At 38.2% G+C, this 11,154-nt stretch overlaps 1 protein-coding gene across 2 annotated transcripts in view; it reads left to right on the top strand.

The window, feature by feature from the left end:
- Positions 1 to 442: 442 nt before the first annotated feature.
- Positions 443 to 11,154, top strand: part of ADNP2 (ADNP homeobox 2) — a 17,015-nt gene continuing 6,303 nt past the window's right edge. Inside the window, exons 1-3 of one of the 2 annotated variants that reach the window (XM_006031088.3) lie at positions 443 to 3,251; positions 4,922 to 5,041; positions 8,496 to 8,585. In XM_006031088.3, coding sequence (XP_006031150.1) covers positions 4,934 to 5,041; positions 8,496 to 8,585 — 198 coding nt within the window. In that variant the 5' untranslated portion in view covers positions 443 to 3,251; positions 4,922 to 4,933. The remainder of the gene's footprint in view (positions 3,252 to 4,921; positions 5,042 to 8,495; positions 8,586 to 11,154) is intronic. The other variant, XM_025212764.1, reaches the window with a different exon arrangement.

Raw genomic sequence — 11,154 nt, 5'->3', positions numbered from 1 at the left:
GGTTGAGAACAACTAATGTAAACTGTGACTTCAATATACACACGTCAACTATACAATAGGTACATTTTTATTTGAGAGTGTCTACTTCAGTGTGTAAACTGGGATAACATCTGGAGAGGTTACAACAGTTCCAGCACATTTTAAGGTTAACTTGCAAAACATTTGTGCTTGTGCCCTCAGTTTTTTCTTTTGTCTGGTTTATTTATAGAAATAAGGAAGACCAAGTTGAGAGTCTTCAGTTGTCCAAAGCTTCAAAGTCAAGATATATGTAGTTAGCTAGTAGATTAATTGAAGAGTTATGCTAAATCTTTTAAGAGACTTTCTTTTCCAATATGTTAACTTGTCATCAGGGTGGATTAATTTTAAATCGCAATGATTTTAATTAATTTTTAAATAATTTATTTTAAACCTACTTTTCATTCATGCTCTGATTATTTTCCTACAGAAAGGTTTGCTGGTTGGTATAATTATTAAAACATTGATTTGCAATCAGATAGACTTCACACTAAAATTGGATACTACCTTTAGCTAACCAGGAAATACTGTATCTATAAATAATTACTTAAAAATTACATATATTAACAAACAAAGCTGTTAGAAAATGATATATTGTATGCATTTCTATATACTAATAATCTTTTTACCCCATTACTCATTTAGTCGAGCTGCATTTGGATGGAAGCTGGAATTCTTTTCAAACATGCAAAAGTAGTATATTGAACTTATTAGTTACATAGTTATCTTTAATATACTGAATATATAAGCTTATTTTTTGTACCAGAATGTTTTGCATTTATTTATTCAGGTATGGATCAGCTCTTAAGTAGTGATTTGATTGTTTCTGTCATCTTTGGCCATGTTTTTCAAAAATACTTAGGTACACAGCAGGAGTATTTTAAAGTTGCAGAGCTAGTGACCACTTAATTGCTTATGTACTTTCAAAACTTTGACTAGGTTCCTGCGTATTAATGTGCTTAAATTGTTTATCAGGGGCCCTTGATCACATGTCGGTCTGCTTGGAGACATATGGCAGCAATGCACAGGGCAGCCCTGACTGGTTGCCCAGAGTCGGCCTGTGAGTCCTTGCAGCACAGTATGGGGATTGTGGAGCTCCCTGCTTGGCTGGAGCAGCAGAGTCCAGCAAGCGACACACTGCCTTCCTTGTGGGTGGGAGGCAGGAGCAGAGCACCATGGGATGTTGGAGGACCGTGCTGTATCTGTTTTCAGAAGAGAACATGTACAGATAGGGTGGCCATTGGTTTTGTTTCATGCTGGATCATCCTGTTTTTAAACTCTTTGTCCCCTGTCCATTTCTGAATGAGGAACCGACAGCAAAAAGTCCTGTTTTTCTGTTCTTTGGTGGAAATACATGTCAGTCATTTGTCCTTGTGATTCTGTTGGCTGTGCTGAGAGGTAGGGCAGTGCACAGCCAGGAGGAGAAGGGTTCTGAGCTAAGGAGGGAGGGAGGTGGTAGCCTTGCCCCTCACTGCTGATTGGCCAAGGGGGCTGGTGGCCCCACCCATTGCTGCTGATTGGTTGAGGAGGCAGTGGCCCCACCCCTCACTGCTGATTGACTGAGGGATCTGCCCTTCACGAAGGGGCTGTTCTATATTCTGGGGAATGGATCAGTGGCCATCCTGTATACAGACATTCACTTTCCCAGCAGAAACTCTCCCCAGAAGTGATTTACCTCTGGTTGTTCCCAGGTTATTTTTTTCCTGCAGCAGTCATTTTTGCTTTGGGAGAAAAATGCTGAATATTTGGACACGTGGTTTCTGCTGGGAGTGCAGCAACTCTCCCAGCAGAAACTGAATGTCTGTATGTGGCCAAAATTTGCACACGATCTATAGGGTGAAGAACAGTGAGCAGGCTTGGCTCTAGCTGCTGCTACTTTGTTACTTGCAACAAAGAAATATCTTCTCTTTATCCTGCCTTTCAGAAACAAGGTGTATGTGTTATTTTGGGGTGTGTTGTGTGTGAGAGAGAATACCGTGCATCTATTACTGAATTTGTTTTATGGATTCCATGGTTGATTTGATTGTTAAGAGCTGAAGAGACACTAGCAAAGGTTGGGTATAGTTCAGAATGGAAATCAGTTGCAAGTATTGGTTAAAGACTGAAGAAGGTCCAAAAAGTCCCCCCTCAAAACGAAATTGAAAATCATCTATTTTTAACTACTGAACTCAGCATTCAAAATATAGAACTGGGGAAAAGTGAAACTGAGGACTTGGAAAAATTGAGTTCAGGAAATCAAAAGGGTTCCTAATTTTGGTAATCTATCATAAATGTATTCTGTCAATGGCTGGCACCCTATGGTGCCACCCTGGGATCTGGCCTGCAGTGGTCCTTCCTAGCTCCAGGTACGGGGAGAATGAGGCAACATGCAGGAAGCTGCCTGCTCCCTGTCCCTCTGGAGTAGTGGGGTGTGGGTAGAGGTTTGCAGCCTTGGACAACAAAATGTTGCTGATACCTGTATTAGATGCATAATTTCTGTATCCTGCTTCCAAGCAGTGTGTTAGAGATTAATGGTGTAATGTCATGCAGTACATTATGGGATGTAGGTCTCTTGGTTTGAAGAACACTGTCTTTAAAACGACTATATATAGTCAGCTCTATTCAAGACTTTTTTCTTTTGGATAATCTAGGCATTTTATTGTTAAGACAATACTGAGGAGCATGGGAATGGGTTATATTGTGTTGTCTGTAGAGACTGTGATGGTTCTATCTTGTGAGAGAAACTTGCCGTAAGAAACAAGCCAGTTTCATCTCATCCAGAGGCATCTGTGTATGTTAGAAGTAAAATGATCCACATAGAAATATTTTCAGTGGACTCTACCTTATCATAGAATCCAGATATCTTCCTTGCTTATCAGCTGTTCTGGATGATCTTTGATGGACCAGGGTGCTAGTGAATGTTACTCAATATGTACTAATCATAAATGAAAATTTAACTGTAAAGTATGCCCTAATTCCCAGTAGACTTCAATTTAGAATGAGGACTTTGGTACCGCTTTGACTGTGATTTTGATACTTGGATTTTCTTATAGAGCAATACTAGATCAGTTATTTATGATTTTTGTTCCATTTTCTGTAGGTTCCACTACCACACCTATTTCCATGGTATCAGAATGTCTTCCAGAGTTTTTACCAAAAAAATTAGGAAAGGAGATTAGCATCTGTCAAATGGGGCTCCCTCTTCATTTCTCTCTACACATCTTTCCTTTGGGGGGAGAAGAGGAGGAGAATAGCATGTGAGTTTTTTGGGTTGTTTTTGTTTTTGATCTTACTACAAAGCTCTTCTGTTTTATGAACAAATAAATGTGTGTTTATTCTTGTTGGTGGAGGGGAGGTGGGGGAGTCCAGAGTGTGGGGGAAAACTTTGTTTTTACTTGAACTGGGATGTAGGTGAGGTGAGGTGGTGATTCAGTTTCTGAGGGGCAGAATTCCACAGCATTAAGGCAGACTTTACTGTGGCAGGAGACTGCTTGCTTGTTTCTTTTTGAGATATAGCCCCCAAAAGCATGCAAGGCCCTTGGGGGTGAAGCAGTATTTTGGGTTTCTTGGTTCCAGACAACTATGTTTTTAGAAGCCTTCAAGCGTCATTAGATCTTTGCAGATCTGTGCATGAAGAGTAGAAAATGGCTTGGTAAAGTAAGTCTAGGTAACCTGTGTTTTGTGGAGGAGGCAGGCTGCTGCCTTCTGAACCAGTTTCAGTTTTGGGGTCGTTGATGCTCTGAAACTCAAATCAGTTGCATTGCTTTAACCTAAGGTGATTGAAGGCACGTGTGCCTAACTTATAGGGATGGCATGTGGTTTCCTCACCAGTTGGAGATGGTAGAATTTTTTTCTTAGATACTGCTGTAGAAGAACGCAACCTCAGTGGGAGCCACAGAAGAACTTCTAAAATGGAGGCTTATCTTGACTTTTTGGTGTGTGTCCTCCATCAGAAGGTCTGACCATTGTGGTGGCATTCTCTTAAGTTTTCTTAAGCTTATGGTAGGGTCTCTCTTAACTGGGATTTAACTTGAATCCACATGCTGACTATTGTCAGGCTTGAATAGCTAGATACCAGTTGGATATAGTCACCCAAAATAGTATTAGAACTACATGTACTCTCTGATTTAGCAAAGTAAATGTGATGAGAAGCAGTTTAGATAGTGCTATTTAGAGCAAAAGTTTTTTTGTTTTGTTTTTAATTCAGTCCACATCTGTAGCTCTAGCTGTTAGCCATTTTGAAGTAATAGTGCTTTGTTGATTGAAAGGCTTTAGCAATCTCAGTACTAGTATTGCAGTCTCTTCAAATGTCAAGAGTTCATGTAATTCAAGCAAGGTAGTATTAGCAGTTGCAGGAAATTCAGATTTCACCAACAACTCTGCTTGAAATAGCTGCTTGTGTAGCGAAAATATCCCTGCAAATGCTAAAGAAAGGATGCAGTTACCTTGGAGGCAGATACCATCACGTGTGTATGCACATTATATATCTGATAAGTGAAGTGGTGGTTATTTTCTGAATATAAACCAGAACTCAGTGCACCTTCAATAGACAGGCTCCACTGCTAAAGCATATAATACTGGATAGTCAAGAAAGAGGAATGTCAAGACTTAATATTTTTTTGTCTTTTTTTGAGACATGGCTGGGAAGAATTGGACCTTTTCTCCCCTTCCTTCACTTCTCAATCTTGGATTTTGGATTTTTCGTAAATACACACATGTGGTGGTGACATTTGTCTTGTGGGTGTTTTTAAAAATTTTTTTTGAATAAGAAGTGGTCTCTTAAAAGTTATTTAAGACCTTTTGGTTTTCATATTGGAACATTTTTGAGGGAGGTATTCCCATTACTTAAATTATTGCTAAAACACAGCAGCATGTGAATGTGCATGTAGAAACATTCCATCACATTATTTTTGTCTTTCTCTTTCAGGAGAAGTGCAAAATGTTTCAAATTCCTGTTCAAAATCTTGATAATATCAGGAAGGCTCGAAAAAAGGTGAAAGGCATTCTTGTGGATATTGGGCTTGACAGCTGCAGGGAGTTACTACAGGTAAAGCACTGAAGTAGTATAACAAACTGCTGAAGCTTTATTTTTTTTAAGTCTGTCATAGATCAGTGTATTTGTAAGTTTAATCTTTGCTTTGTATTTATGATGGGGTCAGGAAGGAGAACTGCATCCTTACTTGCTTTCTAGAGTCAGGTAATATTTATATTATAGCCTGAAATTGAGTGTTTCTTGTAACATTAAAATGCTGAAGTATTTTGATCCTGAGAGGCATGACTTGGAAGGTGATATATTCTATACTGGTACTACTGAAGAGAAGGAAGATACATCAGCTTAAAAAACATTTCCTGTCTACTACACAACTATTTTTCTGTATGAGATTCTTTTTTTTCCCCAAAAAAGGACAAATGAAGGCACAAAGTTAGGGATTGACCACTCTGCCTTGAGAAAGCAAGAAGAAATCTCAGAAGGACATACAAACTGTCAGCATTTGTAAACCAAGCAAATGGACCCAGTAATTTATTGTAAGTCTTTAAAACTTGGTGTTGGAAAAAGATCTAACTAGAGTGGCAGTTTCATTTTCATATCTTCACAAATGCAAGCAATTCAACCTCAAGTGCACTGAGACTGTGAAGACGAGTGCTGCACTATTACTATTTTCTGGGGAAAAAAACAGTTGTCTATAACAAAGAGAATCTACACATTCAGATTGCAGAATGTAATATTGGGAAGCTACAAATGCAAATACTTTTCAAAAACAAAACTACTAAATAGTTGCCTTGATATGACCAGCCCTTCCTTGTCTTTTCAGCATGCCCATGATCTTACTTTTGGCACCAGCTGAGAGCTGACTTATTCTCTTAAGTGTAATGTATTGGTAGGAAAAAAGAGGGCCAATTTGTTATCTTGTGGATAATTTTGCTGTGCTGTCTACTTTTTGCTGTAGTGTTTGCTTCTCTTGAAATTGTATACAAGCTTTTAAATGATCAAAAGAAATGTGTTTTAGTTTGCTGTATCACTAATCCTTGGACACTTAACAGTTTTGTTTACTGTTACTGAATCTTGTTTGAGGGACTGTAGTATATGAATAAACTTGTTGAAAAGACTACAATCATGTATTCGTCCAGTACTTTTTCTTATTTCACTACTCTTAGTAAAGGTATTATTTCCAACTAATTTACTTTTCCTTTCTTCAAAGATAAAGGCATAAGAATTTTGAGAGTTATAAATCTCCACTTAAAGTGCAGTGTGTTTTTTTGGAGTGCAAGAACTGGATTAGGTATACCAAATGACACTTGGTTTCTTCCCCCCCATAAGTAGAGCAGTTTCTTTTGAGTATGATATAACTTCATCAGTAGCAGTGACTACTTTAATTTGCATGCGGTTTGTGCAAATTCAATACTTTCATAGCAACATGGTGTGCCTGATATTAATTAGATCAGAACTAACTTGAATGCCATTATTTCTGGGGAAATGGGCAGATTGAGCTGTATGTAACAACATCATTATGTCATGAAGCTGATCTGCCAATCTGAGGTAGTTGTGAAACATGCCTCTTAAAAAAGGAATCAGCTTCTCTGCTGCTTGGACTGTTTCTAATAAGGTGTGGTAATTCATCATTGTTGAGGGGAGCCTTGGATTACTTGTCTTCCCTCTTTAACCAAAGAGTGAAAGGACCTGTTTGTGGATGAACAGCTTTACTACCTCTACCTGGAGTAAGGCATGGATTCTCTGTATTAGGCTTTTGGCTAGATCCTCTATACAACACTGTTGGATAAAGTGTACCCAGACTGCAGTGTCAGAATAAATTATTTGTTTTAGCTCCTCTCCCAACAGGTTGGGATTGCAACAGTGTAAAGTACTAAAAATTAAAGTATAGGTAAGCATTCAATAACACTGTCCAAAAGGTCTTTCTGGTAACCATTGTTTTCCTCCAAGTTCTGAAAGGTTTTCCTGTCCTGTGGATCTTATAGAAGTTTCAAAAATGTCTGTATAATGGGAGCCTTGAAGGTTTTTGTTTTTTTTTTTTTTTTTTTTTTGTTCTTCTTTTTCTTTATCATTTAATTTTTGCAAAATCTGAGAATATCTATTCTAGGATTGTCAGTAGCTACTGGTTAGGGCCCTCAGCAGCTGAGATGAGGTGTATGAACGTGGGTCTAATGCTTTCCAGGTGAGGGTCTTGATCACTGAGCCTACACACACAGTTTCTTCTTTGACCAATGAATATATACTTTATACAAAGGAGAACTCCAGGTGTGGTTGGGAGAGAGCCATCCTGCAGTAATCGATAGTCTGGGATGTGTGAAATGGGTCTGTGTTTGTCTCTCAAGTTTTGAGCAGAAATTCTATCTTGGATCCAAAAACATTCCTGACAAAGTTCATTGCAGTTAGCTGGTCTCAACGGAAAGTTTCATTTAGGTCAATAAGTATCTGGGAATCCCTTCTATTTCCATACTCATTGAAATGCGGGCGGAAAAAAGACTGGAGGATTATGGGGTTTCTTTTGTTCTATGCCAGATCTTCTATTGATTTTCTCATCTTGTACTTTGAGATTTTTCAGGATTCTCCTCATTGGAGAAATTTTTGAAAGATCTGCTTCTACTTGCAAATAGTAATAGCTACATACTACCTGTATATCCTAACCTTGGCTATGTGTTATTACCCTGAAAAGAATTCCTATGTTATAGAGAACAAAATTAAAATCATATCCTTTCTTTTTGAGGCAAGCAGCAATAAGTGGCTAATCAAGTACAGTGCTTTTACTATGTGATGAACAGAAGCTTGAATCTAGCATTTTAACATGAATAAGGCATTGCAAATTAGAAAAATGAGAGTTCTCTGAAGTTGAGTTGCTTTTTCTTCACTTAAATTTTACTTTGATCACTCCTTATTAGAAAAAATGTGTGAAATTAGCTCTCATATGAACAGTTCAAAAATACACATTTGGGGAAATTGATATCAACTACAATATTCTTCCACCTGTTCATGTGCTAGTAGAAGGAAATAGTGTTTAATTACTGGAAAAGTAGTTCCAAAAGTCTTTGCATACTAATATATAAAAATATTGAAGACTTAGAGATTGAGATCTAGTTGTAAAATGATTCTTGGAGTTGAGGAGATGAAACATGAGGTTCTGGACACTGATAGAGGAGAAGAGTTGGAGGCAAAATCTGCAGTACTGTAGATGAGAGGAGAAAAGAATGTTTGTTCTTTTTTAAATATTCCCAAACTTGTATTGAAGCAAAAGGACTTAAATTGTTCTGAACATTTAGTATTCTTTAAAAATATTTTGGACCAAACAATACAACATGGTTATGAGAGAACATTAACCTAATAAGGATCAAGTAAAAGTTTAAAACATTCAGCATTAATTTTTGTGGATATAATATTGCAAATTGATTAGTTTTCAGTCAGCTGTATCAAATGTATTTCTATACTTAGCATTGATTTCTGAAACAAATTATATATGTAACTTTTTTTTTTCTCCTTTTCTTTTTAGAATCTTAAACATTTTGATCCAGGAGAGAAATATTTTTGCAACACTTCATGGAGTGATGTCTCTCCTTGGGAGTCTGTTGGCAAAAGGAAGGTATGTATGTTTGCCTGAGACAGTCTCCGTAGACAAATGCAAGGTTATTGCAAAAGGATTAAACAGTGTGGGATTCAGAAACTCCTGATTAGCACAGCATCTTTCCATAGGATGAAAAAGAAATGCTTTCCAAGTTCTAGGAACTTGTCTTTTAAATGACCAAAAAACTTCTTCCTGGGTTATGATCTTATGGATGTATGGGTTAGGGAGAGAAGGCACCTAATTCCAACAACTCAACATTATGCATGTGGTAGAAATAGCTTGGGTACCAGTGCTATATAGCCTTGTTAGTTTGGGTAGAGTGCTGTACTAATATATCCTGCTTCTCAGCAGGCCAAATCAGTTATGGTGGAGTCCTGCATTAAATTAACTACATTGCTTCTTGTATCCGAGTTATCTCAAGTACATCTGCACGACACTGAATTGTGCCATTCAGGCGTACTGTCAGAGTTTATCTGTGGAAATGAAATGGCTTGTACTCATTGTCTTTAATCAGACAGGCTTAGGAAATTTAATTTAATGTGAGAACTCAAGAAGTCTTATCATGCAGATAGTCAGGGTTGAGAGATAAAATCAGAAGTCCTGTTAAAAGCAGATATACATAGAGGATAGAAGGGTTCTTGGAGGAAAGGGCAAACTTGTGGAAAAGCTCTTGGAATTATGCAGGTATTTGGGTGATGTTGAAAGTGTTTGTGGTATGGATGACCACTCAAAATGGCTGGTTCCTTTCATGATGAGGGCCTGTCGGTCTGTTTTCCCACCCTATAGAGGCTGACTTGTCAGAGTGCTTCAGGTGTGGCTGTGAGTTGTTTTGTGGTTGGTTTTAAACGTTGCTGTGCTGCCTTGGAATGTTGCCTGTCAAAAGTTTCTGACCATGGTGTTTGCTAGCTGTATTAACTGTGATTTCAATAGAAAATGCAGTTTTTCTTACAATTTGTGAAATTCAAATTGGTCTGTAGTGTTTACAGAAATAAAGTCATTCTATTTCATCAAGCTCACATCTGTTCTACTGTTGGTACAAAACTGGGTTTTTTTGATGGGTTTTTTTTTTTTGGTCTCTTCTCAAGTTGGTCAGTGAAAATGCTAATTATAAATACTAGGTTTAGTGAATCTAGGAACTTGATATCTGCAGCTGATAAACTCATGAGAGCCTCTACTCTAAGGACTGTGAAAGCAGCAACTTGAGATACTTCCTACGTCTCAATCAAAAAGGAGAGTTCCATCCTCATTTTTGAGGATTATCCTATTCTGAGATGAGGACACAAGAGGCTTAGTCTTTGTGATGCATGGTAAAGACATTGGTTTCCACAGTACTCTGGCAGTGGCAGGGATGGTGATTTGTACATCCTTTGTTCGTTTGTTCTGGGATAGGGATTGCTTTCTCAATAAGATTCCTTTTACACATTTGAAACTATTTCAATCAGAAATGCACAGGACAACAAAAATACATTGACTAGTAGACTAGTGCTAGTATGTGGAAGCAGGAAGACTGTATAACTGGTACCTCTCTTCAGTTTGTACCTGCGTGGTCTGATTGTGGACACTAGCCTGTCATAATGAGGTCAGTGATTGTGGTCAGGGCTGGTTTTGAGCATTCTTGTAGAAATGAAAGTCTGGTTTAGAGAGTTCTGGGCTTGCATAAGGCAAGAGCATGTTGTCTGATTGGGCAATACAGCCACAGGCACTGATGGGATTGGGAAGTTGGTCAGATCCATATCATCATTCATGTCCAGCCACAATCCATACAGATTGTACTGTAGGCATGATAACATGTGGCCCCAGTCTGGTTGAACCTCATAAAATATCACGAATATAAAAACTGATGGAAAATTCTGATTGGTTGCTGGTCTAAGAAGGCTTAAAGTTAATGTGGTTGATCTGTACTTCCCCCTTCCCCTGCAATATCCTTTGGCTTTCTGAAGTGATTCTAAAGTAGGTTTGCAATTTTAACATCCAGAAAGGACCATTAGATCTATTTTTGATCTCTCTTTGACGTAGCCTTTACACTTCAGCCAAATGCAACTGGGTGAAACTCTATCGTCCAGAAGGGCATTCAGTCTCCATTTGAAGACTAAGAGATGGAGAATCTACGGGTTGCCATACTACCGTATTTTCTTGCATACTACTTTTACTTTTCCTCCCTCAGAATCAGCCCCCCAAAACTGGGGTGCATGTATTAAGTAGGGAAACTAATTTTCTGTCTGGGATAGAAGCACCCTGCTTTGATTACCGCTTCACAGTGCAGCTGCTGTTGCTTTTGCTATTCAGGCAACTGAGAGAGTCTGTTAACTTTAATAGTTCATTTTTCTTTACTCCACAGGTGTTAGTGGTTTGTCTCCTTTTTAATAGTCTTAATGTTCTGCTAATCACAGCAGCCTTTCTTAGGACAGTGTTTCTGTCTTCTAGCTGTTCCTAGTCTCTTCTCTTATTTCACAGTCTTGGAGATCCTTTAGTTATTTTCAAGATCCTGGATCTACCCATGAAGACCAGTCTTTAGTAGCAGCCAGATTTTAAGCTTTTAGTTGAGCATGAAAGGGAGGGTGAGTCAGCTGAAAATTAGGCTCTTTCC

The sequence above is a fragment of the Alligator sinensis genome, unplaced genomic scaffold (assembly GCF_000455745.1).
Source record: "Alligator sinensis unplaced genomic scaffold, ASM45574v1 scaffold969_2, whole genome shotgun sequence".
In the NCBI taxonomy this organism is placed as follows: Eukaryota; Metazoa; Chordata; order Crocodylia; family Alligatoridae; genus Alligator; species Alligator sinensis.
The sequence above is the reverse complement of the archived record's forward strand: the minus strand, read 5'-3'. Positions and strand labels throughout refer to the sequence as shown.